This window comes from Chiroxiphia lanceolata, chromosome 6, assembly GCF_009829145.1.
Source record: "Chiroxiphia lanceolata isolate bChiLan1 chromosome 6, bChiLan1.pri, whole genome shotgun sequence".
NCBI lineage: Eukaryota > Metazoa > Chordata > Aves > Passeriformes > Pipridae > Chiroxiphia > Chiroxiphia lanceolata.
Window position 1 is genome coordinate 41,837,006 of NC_045642.1, and position 19,932 is coordinate 41,856,937.

Consider the following 19,932-nt stretch of genomic DNA (forward strand, 5'->3'; position numbering starts at 1 on the left):
CTGCATATTAACACAGGGAGGGGGTTATGACTATATGCTTTGTTGACTCCAAGATCTTAGTGATTTTAATAACATTAAAGAAAAAGAACTTACAGGGAAGATGCATAATACCAAATAGCACAGTGAGATGTCACCCCTGAGGAAGAAGTAGGAGCAGTGACTTCAGGGTCTCCATCCCAACCTCATGATGTGTCAGGCTCTGAGATGCAAGAGACTAAACCAAGTTCCATTTTAGTTTATTTTGCTGGGGGGAAGTGGGGTGTGACTGCTATTTTCCAGACTTCTGCACTTGTACTAGCTACTTAATTTGAAATCTGAAAGCTGCAATCAAGGTAGAGCTTCAGGGAAGGGAGAGGTTAAGGAAGGTTGAGCCCAAGGGCATCTTGTCAGTGAGCTCTAGTTAGGAAACAGGCCTGTTTTGGCTTCTGCACTTCCTTTTCTCCCTAGAGCTCTGCCTGTCAGAAACGCCTTCCCACACTCCACTGCCCTGCCATTTGCCAGAGAATTGCGGGGGAGAGGGGCTTTTCCTGTCTGTGTGCTGAGACTCAGCCAACTCTCAGACTGTGGTTTTCGCTGGAGCCTGGAGCCCACTCGCTGTGGCTTTGTGTATTTTCCACCAGAGAAGAAACTGAGCACAAACTCAGTGAAGGGCACTGCTCCCAGGGTCACACTGAGGTAACTGGCCAGGGCTCAGCTATTCCCCTCATCTCCTATCGCTGACCTCTAGCTGCCAAACTACAAGGTTATGGTATTGCCTCTGTGCTGGGAATCTGACTGACTTCGAGGAAAGACAAGGCAGAACTCCCAGCAGGTTGCTCCTTTCTGAAGAGAGTTTAGCAGTCTGCAGAGCTGCCGTAGGGAAATATTCTCCACTCCCTGCTTTGCCAGTCCACAGCTCAGTTCTCCAGTGTGTCATAACATGCAGGTTCTTTTGTTTCCTGTGTCAAATCTCCAACATTACTCTCCCATGTGCTATAAAATAGAAATATTTTTTGTCCCCTGATATTACTGAAGATTTCTTTTTTTGTCAGAGGTGGACCTAAAGTCCCTTTTCAGAAGAAAGTACTCTAGAGCCTTTCTGCTGTTCGAAGTATAGGGTTAGACCAAATAACTGACATTGTAACATCTACCCTATAACCTTTTTCTTTCCTAGAATTGTATCTTGGTCCCACCTCCCACATAAAGAGTAATTTAGGAAGATAAATGCAGAAAGTCAGTCAACACAATGAAAGCTTTACTTCTTTGTGGGTGGAAGTCCACTGCAAGGTTAGATTGAGGATTGGACCTCATGTTTTTTAATCCAGAATAATATAAATCTGTGGCAGTTGTCTGCCTTCCTAGAAGGTAGTCCCAGCTTCCAAAGGCATAAAATTCAGCTCTAAGAACTACTTTACTGATTTGACCACTTAACTCTTCTTTTTATGCATGGGACTCTCCCTGGAGCCCTGGGAGAGTCCCATGCCTTCACCAGACAGATGTTATCCCCCACAAAAATGTCACCCACCTCCATCAGCATTCTCAGCAATGTTCACAGAGGTAATCACCAATTACTATGTTTTGTTTTGTTTTGTTTTGTTTTTTTTACCCAGGCTCTCTTTGCCAACTACTCACAATCCAGCACCAGCCATATGTCTATGCCAGCTGGCTCTGATGCCCACAAGACATCAAGTGCCACTTGTAGTATCCAAAAGGCAACCAGTTTGCACAAAGTGATGCCATCCCAGAGTACACCTCCTCAATTGGTTCCAAAGCCTCCAACAAACCACAGACAGGCAGTGATCAGAAAGGCTGCAGCCCAGAGGATTTCCAAGTAAGTTTTATCTCTTCTGTCCACAATAGGGAGTTGGCACTGGTTTCCCAAAAATAAATATCGGAGAAGAACCTGTCTCCATCTGACTTTGACTGATGTCTGCTGTGCTGTCTGAGATAGATCTCTCTTGAGGTGTGTGTACTGAAATCAGTGTGTATTATGTTGCAGTTTTGTATTTCACAATGGTAAGGAAGGTAAAACTGTAATACAAACATAAGAACATAGGAACTGCCAGACTGATTCCAGGGTGGGACTCAGTAACCTAAATACAGGTTGCTAGTGACATTCTAGATGCCTAGGGCTATTCCAGCTGGCCTCCAGCTGCTGTTCCAGATGAGTACAGGTCTTCTGTAGATCTTGTGTTGCATCTGCCAGTCTCATGCAGATGTCTCAAATAGCTTTAGAGCATGAAGTGTGGTACTAGACATCTGTGTTTAGGCACTTGAGTTACTCCATGTTTAATCTTTGATGGGGGCTAGAATCTGATGTGTCAGAAGAGGGTACCAAAAAAACCTGCAAAACAAAATAACAAAGCAATCTAATATCTTTAACAAGCTAAGCTACCCTTTAACCAAGTTTTCCCATAAATGTAACATACAATGTTTGACTTAGGTCTTCAAGCACAAGTGTTTATTTCATTTAAAGTGTTTATATTGTGCCTGATGTAATGATAGCTTTCCTCATTATTTGTAGAAATCCTTCTTTTAACTTTTAGTAAGCTTTTAGTTATATAGTGCTTGCTATTCTAAGTTAGATGGATGGATTTGGCATGTGTTATCTTTAAAAACAAACAAAAATATTCCCCATGAAATGTTGCTAATTGACTGTAAGTTTTCTTCCTTTCCATTTCTTTGTGTGTCTTCTCTTTTGTGCATTATGAGAAAATGTGAGCAAGACTTCTGGGTTTTCAGCGTCCTCAACTCTTTGTTTATCTCCCCTTAAATGACAGAATTGCTTTAGACTAAGTCCTTCATTAGATTCTTCCTCATCTATCCTCAGACTTATTTCATTCTAAAAAATTGCATTCATAACTTCCTCCCCTGTACTTACTCTACAGCCAGCAGAGTTGTAAAGCTTTCAGAGCAAGTTCCTGTGAGGTTTCCTGAATCTCAGTTCCCTTCCTGTTTAAAGAGAGAAGTTTTACTTAGTAAAAGATTACTAATGAAAGACATCTTATGAAGATGCTAGGGCACAGTCAGTGTGTGTGGATCAAATTTGAAATGGCAAGGCATATTTAAGGAACTTGAACAGAACTGCTTTGAGGAAGTTCTTGTATTTCCTGCCTGTACTCTTGCCATCTTAAGAGATAGCACACTGAATTAATCCCCCAAATCTATTTAAAAGGAAAACAAGGCGTTAATGAACTTTGTCAACTCAGCAAATGATGTGATCATCAGGTCTGGCAGGTATATTCTGGTAGGTTTGCTATCTGATTTCTTTTATGTTGGGTAGCTCATGTTAGTACAGGTGACAGACTATGTCAGTGGGTTTCTCTGCTGGGCAGCAGGGATGTGTATTTGAAGATGCCGGTGTGCTGTACTCACTTCTTGGCAGAGGAAATGTTTATCCTTGTGAGATGGAATTGCAGCTCCTTGGACAGACTTTACTTTGCTACATTTTTGTGGTTTCTGCTCTGTGACAGGCAGGAGTGTGGGAAAACCGGAAAAAGTTCAGCACCAAAAATGCACAGAAGGGAGAAAAAAAGCAAAAAGATTCCTTCAGAATTTCAGAAAACTAATCCAAGTATCGAAGGCTGCAAGGAGCCACTCCGGAAATACTTTCCAAGTTGTCTTTCAGTCTCCAACATAAGGCTCCAAACCCATTCTTACCACTCATGGGATCTTGCAGTAACATTTTTTCATTTACATGGAATACAGCAGTGCCCGGCTATATTTCCAGCATATATTTCCAGCTGATCGTTTAAAAGCTGCTATGTCTCAGGCTAGTCTAATCCATTCATTGTTGTCAGGAAAAGACCAGATATGCATCATTGGAGGGTGAATGGAGAGAAGCCTCTGTGTCAAAGGAATATAGATTAGAGAAGAAAAAGATGTCTTGCATGCTCCAGCCTGTTTTCTGCAGTCCCTGATTATTTTGTACAAAGTATTCTTGGACACCATGTGTAGTCTACTTTTAAAAAAGTCCAGTGGTAGAAACTCCACTGTGTGCTATAACAGCCTATTTAAGAATCTAGACAAGCTTATTATCAGCTAGTTTCTCCTGATGTGCTCTCTGAATTTTTCCTTTGTTTCATCCTGTTGTACCTTGTTCCTCCTTCCTGAACCACCCTGAACACTTTCCCTTATAAATACTCTCCATCTTTTGAATATCCTTCTACTTCTTGGAGTAACCTAATGTTGCTTAGACTTGTTGATGTTTTGTTCACCTCAGATAGTAGTTCCACCTGCCAAGTCCTTAGTTGTCTTAAATGTACTGTATTTTCTTCAGTTTAGCAGAGTGCTTGCATTGTGGCACTCAGAACTATACTTTTCCAGTGTGGGACTGCCATATCCTTAGGTTATGACATGGCAAATATCCCTCTCCGTAACATCTTTTTGGCTGCTTCATTTGTCTGTCTGGTCACTTTTCATTTGCTGCCCTCTCTCACCCCCTGATAATTCTTGGCTATTTTCCTGATCTCTTTCCTGAAAGAGGATCTTAGTGCTATGTATTATTTCCACAAGACTCACTGAAACTAATCCCATTCTATTGTTAAAGCTCTTGCATCTCTTCTTTTCCCCCTATATATTTCAGTAAGTTAGACCTTATTTGTGTCTGCTCTTGCATTACCTGGCTTTTGTTTAACATCTTAATAAAGATCATCTTTTTAAAGTTGTTTGTAGAATTTCTCCAGAGGCTGGACTGTGAAGACAAACTAAAATCAACTTTGTCTCTTTGACCTATCTCCTCCTTGCAGGCGTTATCAATTCTCTCCCAGCCAGCACACATGGCTTCCAGAAGAGGAAGAAATAAGAAGTAGAAAACTCAACTACAAACAAAATGAGATGTTAAAGATGAACATTACTGACTAATTCAAAAACTATGTAGTAACTTGGACACTTCCTTGGTTGAAACATAAAGGAAAAAAGTAATGGAACAGCCAGACAATTCCGTCTTGTCTTCAGTTCCTGGCCTCTCTTGTTTTCTTAGTCTCTCAACTTGTAAAAGGTAGTAGGTGGACTTTATAATGGATTGTGTCCAAAGCAGACTCCTTGGTTAAACTAACAGAGTGGAAAACTGGGGCCCATATTAAGGTGCAGGAAAAGGACTAACTGGGAGAAATGGTTTAAATATGCAGCTCTGTGCTGAAATGTAGTCCCATAAAATGGTCTCATGGGGCTCCATAGTTTTGATTAAATGTCGTCATATCACAAGTAGAAAGACAGTTTTTGGACAGCTGGCACAACAAGCTCTTCTTTCTTTCCAAGAGCCAGACTGTGACCTTTCCCCACTGCTCAAGTTGCCACTACTGTTGGCAGGTCTGTGAACCATGAAGAGACTGCTGATAGCTGAGAGCAACATTTTGGGACAGATCACAGATATAGTATTCATAAGCCATGGAATGAAGCAGATGTCCCTGGAAGCAGCATCTAATGTATGGAATCTTCATATTACTAATGGCAGCATGCAAAATAGAAAAATATATTAGCTCAACTGTCAGAACCCAGAGTGAACTGGTACAGATGGTAGACAAAAAAATCTTTCTGCTTTTAGAATGACTGAGTTATAGTAAATACAAATTTCTGCACTAGTAACTTTTCAGAAACTTGCTCTCTAACTGTGACAGCATCAGATAAAGCGAGGCTTTGAAGAACCTGTGAACAGAACTATCAGTCAAAGACAAGATGTCATAAAAATTCATCTGTCAATTTTATACCACTGTATATAAAAAGAGGAAATGCTAGGTGGAGAAAAGGAGCATATAGTTTAAGATGTTATCAGGGAAAGAGAGACCAAGAAGGTCACCAGTTTATCAGCAGTAGGCTGAAACATCACGAACTGTTGGGGATATTGATCAGCGTGGCATAATTTCTTGTGCTGAACATCGCTCTAAATGTCATTCATAACATTCAGGAAGCCTTTTGAAACAAATATTCCCTTCAAGTCCCAACACCACAGCACAAAAATCTTTCTGCCTTGTTCTCCCTTGTATAATTGTTTTCCACTGTGCCAGCAGTAGAAGAGCCAAAGTTCTCCTATATTGTAACTAGTACAGAAATAGGGTAGAGGGGATGCATTTCTCCAGGGTTCAGGAAGTCCATCCCAGGGCAGGGAAGAGTCCTGATTGCAATTGGACACAGCAGTAGCCAGCTTTTCTAGGACAGGCTGGCCAAGCCTAGCAAATGTGCCAAAAGTAGATGATGGTCACGGAGTAAGCCCTGTAAAATATTATGGTTCTGGTTTATATCCTGTCTTGCCCATGTGTGCTCATTCACAGGCATGCGTGAAGTGTCTTAAGTGAGCCAGGTACATCACATATGTAAAATGAGTGCCACTGAAAAGAGGACAGGCAGTGGGAGAACAAGCATGTAACTGTTACTGGAACCTTTTTACCTTTTGCTACTGCTGTACTGCGGCACGCTTGTTTTTTCAGCTCCTGAGTAGCTGGGTTAATCAGGCTGCCTGACCCTTAGACATTTTTGGCAGCAAAACCAGTGCATCTGAGAGACATGCCTTGATTTAACACCCTGACACAGCTGGGCTTACTAGACCTGTAGCTCATAGCCCTTGGCTAGCCTCAGATCATACACACAGATTCACATGCAGGGATACCTTGTCCAAGAACAACAAAGAGGAACAAGACTCCCTGGCCCTGGGACTTTACATCTGTTGCTATCCTCTTGTTAAACCTGGGCTTTTCGTGATATGAATATGTTAGTGTCAATTCTGTCTGGTTCCACTGGATCTTTAAATGTGTTCAGAACATCCCAGGAATAGGTTGTTAAAACAAACGTCTTCAAAATTAGGTCAAGAAAGTATTTCTCTGTCACTTGTGGAACAAATTTGCAGTCCAAGGCTGAGCAGCTTAGGGCTGGTCTAGTGCCTAAATGAAGGAACTTTTTTAGTATCAAGGAGGGGTTAGCTGTATAAGAGACAGAGAAGGTCAGTGACAGAAATTTAAATGCAGAGGACAGTGGGGAGAGTGCTTTTGTTAGTATTGAAGAAAGAGAAATGGAGAATATAACAATTGGAGAACTGGAAGTAAAAACAACACAGACATTAAAAAGCAGGAAACTGAGAAAGGCAGTTTGATTTCAGCCAACCTGAGGAGGAAGAAAGTGGAAAGGAATTAAGTCAGTTTAAGTGGTGAATATGTTCTGCCACTGAAGCTTCCATCAGGACACAACAGAGAATGTGAGGGATGAAATCCCAGGAGCAATGCTGAGAATGAGCTGTCTGGAGGTGGCAGTTGAAACTGCAAGAATCAAGGTACATTGTGAGTAGGCAGAGAAGAAGGGCACGTCTGTAGGGAGAACATAAACCACACTTTAAGGTAGAAGTGTGACTGTTCTCTTTTTTTCCTTTTTTGTTGTTGTTATACTTGGCTGGCATTCTTGATGACATTTTCAACCACTAGTCCTGCATTCTACCTACAGAAGGGTGAGCTGAATTTGACTGTCAGCTGTGCTGTGTTAACGAAGTGGACTAGCTAATTATATGCGTAGAATCTCTATGTAAGAAGGATAAAGATCCATCTGGATTCTTAGCTCCTACAAGGACCATGCAGTATCAGCGCAAAAGACACCATAAATACAGATCCAAAATTCTCTCCAAGAGACAATAAACGTAGAAACAGGCCCATCATTTGACAATAGCATTTGCAATTAAGGCTGACTGAAGTAAGGGGTTGTGTTACACAAATGTATCTGCATCCTCCCCCTTCCTGTATGGACTCCAGTTTGTTTCACTGAAATCCTGCTGTGATAAAATGTAGGAGTCCCTCACAGGCCTTTTAGCTGTCAGGAATGCCTGGATTACTTGCTGACCTTGAAATCTGAAAACAAAAGGTTTCAGATAAAACCATAGAAACTGCACAGGTGTGTCTGGGTCTGTTAGTTGTCAGGGCATCACATGGGGATTGGAGATTACAATGCTTTTTTATGGAAGAGCTGACAGTAACTGTAACACTGCAGAGCTGAAGGAGTGAAGGAGAAGGACTCTGGTAGAGATGAGTGTACACGCAGAAGTCTGCAGCGATCAGAACTGAGTTGGGCAGGAAGAAAGAAAGGCAGGAGGAATAAGGGAGGAGAGGACAAACCAGGAGTAGGTGAATAATTGTATAGATTATAAGGACGGAATAGATCCTTGCAGCTGTATAGCTTGCCCTTCCTTTTTGAGTAGACCCAATTTTTATGTAGGAAGACGTGGTCTCAGTTTGGTAACGAATCTTCGTAAGTTAAAGGAAGTGCAGTTGTAGTCCACAGGATATACTTTTGCTGTAAGTCAGATGCTAAGATCAATGCAGGAGGATTTGCATTGAGGAATGCTTGAGGAATGGCATTGGACTACTGGAAATTGTATGGATCCCAGGGGTCCCAGTTTCCAAGATAAGTGAGAAGCCTTGCCTAGATGGGTTCTCTCTACTGAGGCAAGATGCAAGGACTTAACTTTGAATTTAGCATGTTTTTGACAGCATATGCATTTCTGCTTGAAAGTTGCTTAATCACTTTAGTTCAAATCACTGGAATAAGATGACCACAGCATTACTTGTTGTAATTACAAGTAGTACCTTGGTGGTACCTTTTACTATGTTCTTTATTCTCCAGAATCAGCTTCCAAGGCACATGAGACAATTAAGTGTTTTAATCACATGGAAGTCTTCCTAGTGGCTTGAGTGTTCATCTGTCTTGCTCTGTCTTTTTGGATTCAGTTGCTGTCTCTGCCTTTTTCATACCATGTTCAGACACAGCTTCATAGTTACAATCCCAGTGAGATGATGTAAACTGGGAGAATTCTCAATTTTTTGTTTGAGTTTCATTCCTCCTTGATATATCACTTCTTTTCACTGTCTAATTTGATGCTTTTACCTCTTAGAGTGACCTCCACTGAAAAGAAACTGAATGGATTCCAGAACAGCCTTCACAGTGCTGCATCCCGTGAGCCAGGGACAAATTCCACAGGTGAGTGCCAGTGCCAAAGACCAGGAAAGTGGGGGTGGGCATGCTGGGATGCTTTAATCTTCTTCAAGAACTGGTGGGGAAAAAACTTTCTCAGCAAGAAAAAACAGCTGCCTCCTCTGCATGTAGTGGTTCCTAGGTAACAGTCTGGGTTCAGCTGTGCAGGGAATTTATTCTTCCTGGGTTAAAAAAGGCTAAACAGAAGGGAACAAAGGCTGAGTTTCATAGAGTTGGAAGAGGAAAATTCCTTAAAATGTGGCTGGGGGGAAAAAAAGCACCTTGGCTAAAATGGCTCCTCTTTGCTCTAGGCTTTGGCTCAAGATGCTCTGTTGTTTAAACTTGGCCTGTAATATAGGGCTGGAACATTCTTTACATTTTTCTTCACTGTTGCAGAAAAGCCCCTGAGTTCAGAAAGACATAGCTGAGACTTGTGAGTCAGCTGCATAGTGAAGTCAATCAGTAGAGGTGAAAGTTCCCAAAGGAAAATTAGAGACTTACAGAATCAAATCTTCATTGTTCCCTAATGGCTACTTAGTTCAAACAGGTTTATATGCTGTTAAGTTCTCAGCAAATGAGGACCCAAATCCATTTTTCATTGATGCAGACCTGTTGGCAGATCGAGTGTAGTCTTGAGGAACCCATATTATCCATGGCCCACGGTAATTTGTGATAGTGCTGTAATGGAATATATGGACAAATTATGTTCTAGAATGCTTTGAAAAATTGTATTTCTGACCTTTTGTTTTGCTGTGAAACCCTGAAAATATGACTTGAGTATCACTAATTTAGTGATCTGTGTGTTTCATAGGCTGAAAGAAAAGTTTGCATAGGGGTGAACTACCCAGTTCATCTCTTGGATATTTATCTCTGAAATTTAAAGATGACATTTTCATTATTAATGTTGGTGATTTTATTGCTGATCCTTTAGCTAATGCACTTAATGTACAGTTCCAAACTGCCTCCCACACTTTACCACCTGCCAAAAATTCCTACCAGAAATTTTATAGGGTGAATAGCCTTAGTCAGTAAAAAAGACCCTACGGCACATTGGAACGTGACAATGTATTCTGGCATATGATGGGATTATCAAAATAAATGAAATTATGTCAACCCTTTAGTATATGTGTAGCTGAGGCAGAAGTTCTGGTCTACTATATAGTTCAAGTTAAGTTTTTAGTACAGATATTAAGTAAGGTTACAGACAAATTTGCAAGTAAATGTAAAAATGGAGTTCTCAATATATTGAAGGAACTTGTTTGTTTAGTGGACTTACAGAAAGGTGTTTGTGTGCTGAATTCTGCCTTCTTTTTCACACTTTGAAGGGCACTGTCACAGTTGTCCCGCTGTAATTTTAACTTTTGCAAGAGAATCTTTACATCTTCTCTGAGTACTGTTGTTGTTATGTGTGTCCATGATAACTACAGGTAGCATTTTGCTGTCCTTTCCCGTTTCTGTGAGTATTTATTCAGTGCATGCTTGAGGATTGTTGATTGTATTAATGCTGGAAGGCAACAGTCAGAGCTGGAGGAAAAAATATAGGCTAGATAACAACTACAAAGTTCAGGGTAGTCACCTTCTCTGTGAATACTTGTAATCCAGTGAGAACTGAGAACTTCAGCTCATGTTTCCTCCAGTAGGACTAGACTGGCTACACTGTACTAAACTTATCTTCTCTGAAGCTCAAACAAAGGGTTTAGCCTGCCATGTAGCTAAGAGTGTCAGGGCTTACATAAAGCCCTAGTTTGGCTAGGGGTAGGCTAGCAGCACCATAGTGAATGGATTACTCAAAGCCTCCTTATTGCTAGAAGAAGTATATAGCTCCATGAACAGTGCTAAGCGTTTCGATGATTAAACTAACTAGTGCAGAATGTTTGTTCTTGGAAACTGGGAAATGATATTTTCTTCAGCTTTGCACCATGCCACTGGTATGCGTCAGTTTGTGTGTCTCAGAAACTACTCTGGTCCTTGCTGTAGGAACAGCTGGTTTTCTTCTTCACTCTCTCTATTGATTGCTTACTCTAGGGCCCCAATTTCCTCTCAGCAACAGCTTATTTGGGGTTGTGTTTCACATATATTTAGTATCCTAAATACCAGCTAGAGAGGTTGGACACACAAATCATAAACTGCAAGCATTTAAAGATAGAAGGCTCTGGAAAGTTGGAGAGATAAAAGAGGAACCAGGCAGAACCTCTGTATAAACACACACACAAATACTCAAAAATGTCTGAGAAGCTTGGATAGGCCTTCTTCTCTAACAGCCTTTCTGAGAATAGTTATGGGCCTCTGTGGAGAAGCAGCATAAAGGTGTCATAAGTCATCTAACCAGAAGTCAGGATGATGCTCAATGGAAGAGAGAGTCAGGCGGTATGGAAACTTTTAACCAGATTATCCAAAAAACAGTTGACTGGTGGTTAGTGCTGCAACTGTAGAATAGCAGTTGTAGACACTGTTGTGCAGTGGGCTCAGGCTCTTGAGGACAGGTCCTTTGACATAAAAGGGAGAGTAAAAGTTAGAGTTTCTGCAAAGCAGCTCAGGATTCTGAAACAAGCCACCATTAGAAGACAGTGTGGCAGCCTCTGATTCCTAGGGCCTCATCTACATTTAATGAGGAGGCAGAAGTTGTGTGAGCTGTGTGGCACTGATGTAGGGATAGAGAAGGCAGAGATCCTCATGACTATCTACAGACAGGAAGCTAAATCTGCAAGATATCATTGGGGCGTTATTTGTAGTGTCTGAACAGACAGTTTCTTATCAAAATTCCTGAAAGTTTAACAGGACTTATTCTATTCAAGAAATACCAAGAATCACTAGCTCTAGGGAGCATTCAAAATGCATCTAACATGATTTTTCACTGAAGTTGAAAATTCAGCCACTGATGGGTTGTCAGTCTTTCTGAAAATACAGCCATAATCGCATTGCTTTTTTTATTCTGTGTTAATTTGAGGGTCCCTCACTGAATGTTTCCTGCTTCACAGAATTTAGCAATTCAATTAGTATTATTGAAATAGGGTGATTGTGAACTAAGAAATCAGTTCTCTTCTCCAAGTCTTCTTCGGAATATAACTTGCTGAGTAACAGCTAAGCTAAGTACTGTGGTGGGTTGTTCAGTTCCAGGTTGTCTTTAGGAGGCTGTGCTTGATATGATGAGTTCAAATGATGGTCAGACTTGTCATTTTTTGTTTATATATTAAAAATGTAAGGTGTATGGAGACATTTTTTTGTGCTTTGCTGCTTTATTTTCTGTTTCTCTCTAGTACCATTAGGTGAATAGTGTGTGAATTCATTTTCTCAAAATAGTGAAGGTCTAGGTGAAAAAGATATAATTTTTCCACTAGAATTTAGCTTTTGAACAACTGGAAAGTAATGCCAAGGAATGTGTGGTTATATGTAGGACCTCATAGTTAGAAATTAATTATATTTATTATTTTTCCTTTTTGAAAACGCTAACGCAAAGCAGGTTTTAGGGAAAATAGAGCATGAAGAGCATTTCATGAAAATATAACCACAGCTTCTCTGTTCCTGAGCTGTACTCTTCTCTGCAAGAGCCTGGAGACAGGAACAATCTGGAAGTATGGATAACCCCTCAGTGTAGTTGTGGAGTAGATGCACAAGTTGATTTTATTTGGTTTGAGGGTTTGATCCTTGTATGGGCCATTCACTTGATGATCCATGTGGGTCCCTTCCAACTCAAAATGTGATTCTCATTCTCATTTGCAAAGGTAACAGCAAATGTTGAGTTGCTGTATGAGTGAAATCTATGTTCTGTCTTTAGGCTTTTCCCCTTCATTTCCTGACAGCTTCTTGAGAGTTTGTGAAATTTTTATTTTAAAACTTCAGAACACAGAATGCTTCTGGGGTTCTGTTTTGATATGGTAAAACCATAATCCACTAATACCCTATATAATAACAAAAAAATATGAATCATGATTAAAACTAGGCAAGACTGATGCCTGACTCTAAACTTGATAGGACTTTCACCTTGTTATACTCAGACTGATTAACAGTGATGCAGTTTTATTATGCTAATGCTTACCTTACTAGTGACCACATGACTTTTCCACTGTGTGTGCTGGGAGGAGAGAAAAAACATTAGAATTACCGATTAGGGGAGGTAAAAATTGGTAATATGCATTTTGAGTTTGACAGCCGTGAAGACCAATAATTCATGCCAAGTCTTGAACCTCTGCGTAGTCTGGTTTAAAACATGAGTCCAAAACTAATTTATTTGTGTTTTAGTTCCCTTGAGAATACGTCATACAAGTGAATGTCAAAACTCAGTCTGAAACTAGAGAGGAAACTTCTTGGGCTAGTTGGTATAGACTTGATTTTATTTCCTGTGATTCCTAGGTCTGTGTCTCAGCTTATTGCAGGGTGATGCACAGTTGTCTGTTTATTTTGGACATTCACCTGGCCACCAAATCTGCATGAATGCCAAGTCCTGAAAGTATGCAACTCTTTGAAATAAAGTGTATCATCATCTATAAGGACTTAAAACTGGATCCTGGACTGCCAAGAGACTAGTTGAAGAATATGGGGATTAATAAACTGGTTTGGATCTCCTCCATGCAGAAAGCAGGCTGCTGTTCTTTGTTTTCTAGTAATTTTCTTCTATAGGCTAAGTGGAGAGCAGTGTCTGAATACCATCCAAATATGAAGAATGTACAAGCAGTGTGGTCCAGTTTAGAGCAATGAATGGAGCCTGCTTGCAAACTAGTGGCAGTAAGGAGCACTTTTGTACTTCCTCTTCTCACCATCTAGCATGCTCCAGATTTTTTTCATTTTACAGAAAATCTACAGGTAGACTGTGTATTTCTAAAGTTTTTTATATTCTGTATGGTCCTTCAAAAGAAGGTCATGTTATTGTATGTCTAGTTCTAAAATTGGAGTTAACTCTGGTTGTGCTAAGCCTTGACTGGCTGTTGTCTTCCCACTGCTTGAATTAACATCATGCCTTAAATGCAGCCTCTTTTATGTGAGCCTAAGGAAAAATAGAGATTGGTTTAGCAGGTATGCAAAAGTACAAGCTTTAAAATTGTTCTGCACCAGAAAAAAAAGGCAAGTAAACACAGCAGGCATTTAAACAAGACACATATAATCACTTCATATTGTTTGCCAGATCTAACCAGAAAAAAAATGCCTGGAATTTGGAGATTCTTTTATCAGCCAGTGTCTCTCAACTCTCTTGGATGACAAAGGGTAGGAATGGGATGGAATATGTACTGTTACCACTGTGCATGGCCTGTTTCAGACTCACAGCCATTTGTTGCACTGGAGTGGAATTCCCAGCTGCCCAGCCTTGTCCAGGCTTCCTCAGCTTCTGCCAGGTTTCCTGCAGTCTCGGAAGGCAGTAGATTGTTGAACATCAATGTATTTATTTTTACGTTGTTACCACATTCCCAAGAGGAACCTTGGCTATGATTTCAGCTGGTCTCACCACACTGTCCAAATCCTTCATCAGGAGCAGCTGGGAAAAGAAATCACTCAGGTTTCTGCACAGCACATTGCTGGTACGCCTCCTCCCTCTCACTAATCCTGTTAATTCCAGTCTTCATTTGCCTCCCTCCTGGTTCTCTCTGTTGTTGCTGTGACTGACTGCACAAGTGGTCTTCACTTTAAAAGGTGACCTTCAAATGGGCACCTCAAGTAACCTTTACCTCGGACTACTTGGGCATCTCCAGCACAAGATATCTTATGACACAGAAGAACAACTTTTGATATCACCTCATTACTTACCCTAATCCAGGAATGGAGTAATGATGAGCTCTTCCACATAAATCCTCCCAGACACACCTATCTGGATGAGAAGCTCTAGGTGGGTCACTGAAGAGGGAACTCCAGTGTCATATCCAGCACTTTGCATTGTATTTTTCCAGTGCGGCCTCTTGCCCTGCAGCCTTTTGTTAACAGTTAACATTCTGTCAGCATCTCTCTGTAGTGCTGTCTCCATGCAGAGAAAGGATTACTGAGAAACAGAATTGGTCCATTTTACCATATTTTGGAAAGCAGTGGAGCTTGAGTTGAGTCCTACTGTTTCCCCTCCCTTTATGGGAGGGCAAAGAATCAGTCACAATGAAAGGATATTTTAGTTTCATATTTGTTCTAATAATTATCTTCCTAAATCCATTGTTCTTTCATGCATCACCAAAACATCCTGGATCGTCTCTCTCTTACTGACTTCCACAGTTTTATAAAGGGGGCAAAGAGGAAGGGGAAAAAATAGTTCCTCTCCCTGCTTTAGTTGTTGCATCAGTCCCAGGTCAGATAATGACACACAAGCCTGTAGTACCAGATGGACCAGAAGGGAAAGGATGAGGGTTGTGGTGGTTTGAAACTCCCAAGAATCTAATTTCTAAGTTCAAGCCCCTCTCCCGCAGTTTGCCTCTGTGAGAGGGTTTAGTGATGCCATGGACTTGATATCTTCCTCACGTGGAGAGTTTTCAGACAAAACACAACCATTTGTTATTGAGGGAAGGGGAAAATATTTACAAAGGTTTATTTACACACACAGATATATATATATATTTACATTGAATTAAATTCTTCTTTTCCTTCAATAAAAGTCTAAGAAGAAAAGAGAAAAATCTTTCTGTCACTCCTGAGGCCACAGTTCCTTCATTTCAGTTTTTTGTGGCACTGGTTAGTGAAAAACTGGTTAGTTTTTCAAACCACCACAAGGGTTAAAAAAGACCTTCTTCTTACCCCATTTCTTAATACTCTTTGAAGGGGCAGGGAACAGTACCTTATGACTATCAATGAGCAAATATTGATATTTCTAATCAGTACCTTTAAAATAGATACAAGTCATTAACAGGACATGACTATGTTTGAATTTATCCAGTTATGAAAAATCTGTATGTAAGTCTCATTAAATCTCAGCAGAGTGTAAAGTGCTGCCAGAAGCAGCATTCCAGGCCCTTCTCAGATGATGTTAAGAAGACAATGTCCAACTCAGCCATGGCCTTTCAGGTAGATCTGAGGGTCAGTGTTCACTTCTAATGATCAGAAATTACATTTATTCCTTAACCTGTGAGAGCAGCCTGCCTCTCACACCTTTACTCACCCTTTTGGCTTTCTTTTATGAAAGGAAGGAGCTTTTTCCTGTTGCTACTGATCTCATGCCACTGAAAGGACATTCTAAGTGTCAGGACTTCTCCTGGGAAAGCAGGAGAAAACGGAAAGAATAGTCTCTAGAAATTGGCTTCCTTGTTTAAAAACTAGAACCCAGCTTGACTTTTAGGAGCCTTCACTTCTGACAGACTCAAAGAAAACTGAAGCAGGATAAGTAATGACTTCAGGCAATTGGCATTTTTGCCTTACTGGCGGCTGATTGTTGCTTGTTCTCAGTAGTGAGGTGGTGACAAACTGCCTGTATTTTCTTGCTGTGTTGGAAATGTCATTCAAGATCAGGTGTGCAAAGACTGGGGAGAGGTTATATAACATCTTGGCTGCTTCTGTCTCACATCTGGCCCTTTGGCATTAAGCTACCTATAGAGAGGATGATTTCGCCCATCCAAATTGGATTTTGTTTTAATCTGGCATTATTTTATTGAGAACTAAAAATAGAAGCCAAAATGGGTGTGAATAGGGTAAAAGGAGAGTGAAGTTATGAAATGAAACATGGGGAAGAGCCAGAGAAGAGAGAGCCACAAAAAACTGGGGAGTAAGGAGGTGAACGAGAGATATTAGAATGAAGGCTGTCAAGTACAGAAGGGCATTAGCAGTCAGGGTGTGTATGTGTTAAAGACACAGTCTCTTTAAAATGGGAAGCAGGAAGGCTGATTTCCACTGCTGTTTCTCTCTTGTGAATGAGTCTGCTTGCTGCTCTTTTTGTGCAGGAAGACTTCACTGGAATACAGTTGTTGTGACAGTTGCGTGTACTGTCTGTGTCACACATACACATCACACTCCCCCCCCCCAGACACACCCTTCCCCCCTCCCCACCTCCCATGCCCCCAAGGAAATTTTCATGACTTGGACTTGGTGCTTTATCTGGCCTGCCTGGTCCAGCAAGGCAGGTTGAAATTGTGCCCAAAATATGGGGGAGGGAGGGCTGTCTTTCTGTTTTCAGCTGTCCTGGCTTGCTAGTGTCAGTCAGCCGTGGATATAAATAAACTCCATTTATTTATTGCCTTTCTTAGTTGCACTGTATATTATCAAGAGAATCACTTGGATTAGAAATTCCCTCTGCTCTGGGATAAAAAAAAAATCTGAACTTCTAGGATAATCCTAGCTTTTCAGGGAGAAAGAAAGTTCCTGCTTTCAACACTAGATTCATGAGAATTCAACATGCTTCTCAGTTCTCCCGCAAACTTTCTGCAGATATGATGAAACAGCCCAAACTAGCTCTAAAAAAATATTAGCATGGGTCCCTGACCCAGTACTGTCATCTAGCCTAGTGCTCTGCTCTGTCTCATTCCTGCAGCTTGGAAGGTAGATTAGGTGCTGGTGTGTGACCAAGGCTGTGTACATCTGTGCTGGGAAAGTCTATATGGCACTGAATTTTAGTGTGCAGGCATCTCTTAAGTTACTTTAAAGAACTCCTGTGATTTCCTTGTAACTCAGAATCATATCCATAAAATGGAGGTAATCCTTTTCTTCCCACTGTGTGACTGTTCTGAGTTTTTGAGGTGCACTCATGTATGACATAATGGTGTGTAAACATGTGGACAGATATGCAGGCAGATATTTTAACACCTCCTGGCAGGCAGAGAATAAAGGAAATTCATTCTGTTTTATGTGGTGATTCACTGCAATGACTCTTATCACTGGAGAGAATCAACCCTTAATATTGGCTCCTGTCAGGAATGAGTTTTTTTCTGTTGCACTTACTCAACCAGAAGAGGTGGTGAAATGCTCACCAGTACCTTTGAAATTATAAAACTTCATAGAATTATATACATTAATATTTATGAAATTATTGTATTGGCCATGAGCTGCACTCATGTTAGGAAGCTATATATTTGCTTGTAGACATAAGAATGCTCCTCTCTGTGCTCAGTCCTCAAGGTAGCCATGCAAGAGCTCCAGCAAAGTGATTTTAATTCAGTTTGTGAGAAAAGACAAACTGTACTGTGCATTTCTATAGGAATTGGAAAGCTCAAAGGTCTCTTCAAAAGAGGGAAATGAGGTTGAAATTGGCTGCCTCTCATGTGCCTTTGTTTCCTTTATTTCAGCATATTGCCAAGGGATAAGTTTCTGGACTGGTATCCTATCTTAATACACGTGGTTGACAGTTTGATTTTTAATTCAGTTTCCAGACTTTCTGTGCAGTGACATAGCTGGCAATCCTGCTTTCGAAACATCTTTCCAGATCCTCTGTGCTCTGTGATGTTTGGCTCTGTGCTGAACTTTCAAGGAGAGTGTATTTTTTAAGATACAGCAATACTTTTAATAAACAGCTCTCAACAAATGTCACTCATGTTTAGGAACAAGCCAATGTGCCAATACACAGGACAAGCTTTACCTACTAGATTAGCTGCAAAATGCAAACTGTCCAAAATAAACTTCGTACATTTCTAAGTGTTTTGGATTTTTCTTTTTAAAGGACTGTATAAGGATGTTTAAGTAAAAGAAGTGAAGATGATATTGACTTTTCCCTATAACATGCCTAAATAGGAGAATGTTGCAGTATGTAGAAGTCAAAAATATATCTTTATAATAACAGGAAGAAAATTTTTTTTTCCTTATCCTCATTTGGTTTCTTTTAAAGATCAACCTTCTCATACCCCCATCTCTCCTGCACCAAGGTCCTCAACATGTGTTGGAGTGGGGAAGTAGACTCCCATACAAGGAAATGAGTAAAAGACCTAAAGAAAAAAGACAAAGCATACTGATATGGAAGAAGGATTTAGAGGAGGATGCATGTGAATAGATGAGTCATGTGAGTCAGAAGCAAAGAGTGAAGAAGGTATTCTGGTGCTCAAGAGGAATACCGAGAGTACTTTTTCACACAGTAGTTTATGAATTTAAGTTTTGTTATATTGATTTGTGATCTCCTCTACTAGGGCAGAGAGAAGTTGTGTGATAGAGAGACCCAGATTTCTGGTAATGGCTGAGATATGCAGAGCAGTACAGCAGTTTTTCCACACATAACAGTCCTCCATGATTGCTTAAAATCTTTGAGTAAAAAAAATTTGTTTTTTTTCCAGCCTCTGCTCGCAAAGAAAGATTAACACACAACACCAGGTGAGGAATCTGGAGCGTTGCTTCAAGTATGGGGTAAAGGAAAAAGCAGCAGTGACTTCATGCCACCACACTCCCCTAACAGCCAGAAAAGAGAGAAGAGGAGGCCTTGGTGAGAGGGAAACCCACTGATGAGAGTACCTGAACATCTGTGGAAGCAGATTGTGGTGATACGCCTGCAAGCTGAGGTGAATGATTGACTCTGAGAGCTTCTGCTGCTGAGTCTTTGGGTCCCTTCCTTCCACCTATTCGTGATCACTTAACTGTGAGATCTTTCTGTAAGACAAGAGATCTTTCCTCCAGCTATTCTTCCAAAGGTCCAGGTTTGAACATAAAATCTCATTTGCTCAGCCATTTCAGTCTGTCCTAGTCTGGTAACAGCCACGATTCTGTGCTTTCATCACATGGCAACCATCAGCAGGGAAAAATATTAGAACATATGACTGGAGACATCTGTGTTTGTTGCCATCTTGAATTTTGGCACAGAGCCATGGAAATGATCCATTTGAATAAAGTAATTTCATTTGTTTGTTTTGGTTGCAATTTCAGTTATTAATTCACACCCCCAAAATATTTGCTGTCCTTTTACTGGACAGGATTTTAAATCTGTCTTTATGTTTCACTGTTGGATGCTTATATTCTGTGTGGCTTATTTTTGTGGTTTGATTTCTGTTTGTTTAGGCTTTATAAACCTTTTTAATTGGCTGATATTTTCAGACCCAAGCTTGAATCCTAAGGCCCAGGTGGCTCTTATCAGTTGCAGCAGTGGCTTGGTGAAGCACTCCAGCCACTAAATTAAAATTTGCCTAACATTATGAAAGT

General features: G+C 40.6%; 1 protein-coding gene across 11 annotated transcripts in view; it reads left to right on the forward strand.

Moving 5' to 3' along the window:
• The window catches only part of TTLL5 (tubulin tyrosine ligase like 5), a 138,933-nt gene extending 119,285 nt beyond the window's left edge, over nucleotides 1–19,648 (forward strand). For 6 of the 11 annotated variants that reach the window (XM_032690063.1, XM_032690066.1, XM_032690067.1 and 3 more), the window contains 4 exons: nucleotides 1,590–1,810; nucleotides 8,846–8,931; nucleotides 18,675–18,791; nucleotides 19,077–19,648. In XM_032690063.1, coding sequence (XP_032545954.1) covers nucleotides 1,590–1,810; nucleotides 8,846–8,931; nucleotides 18,675–18,791; nucleotides 19,077–19,117 — 465 coding nt within the window. In that variant the 3' untranslated portion in view covers nucleotides 19,118–19,648. Of the gene's footprint in view, nucleotides 1–1,589; nucleotides 1,811–8,845; nucleotides 8,932–18,674; nucleotides 18,792–19,076 lie in introns of those variants that run through there. The other 5 variants (XM_032690068.1, XM_032690069.1, XR_004357492.1 and 2 more) reach the window with 4 other exon arrangements.
• Nucleotides 19,649–19,932: the final 284 nt, after the last annotated feature.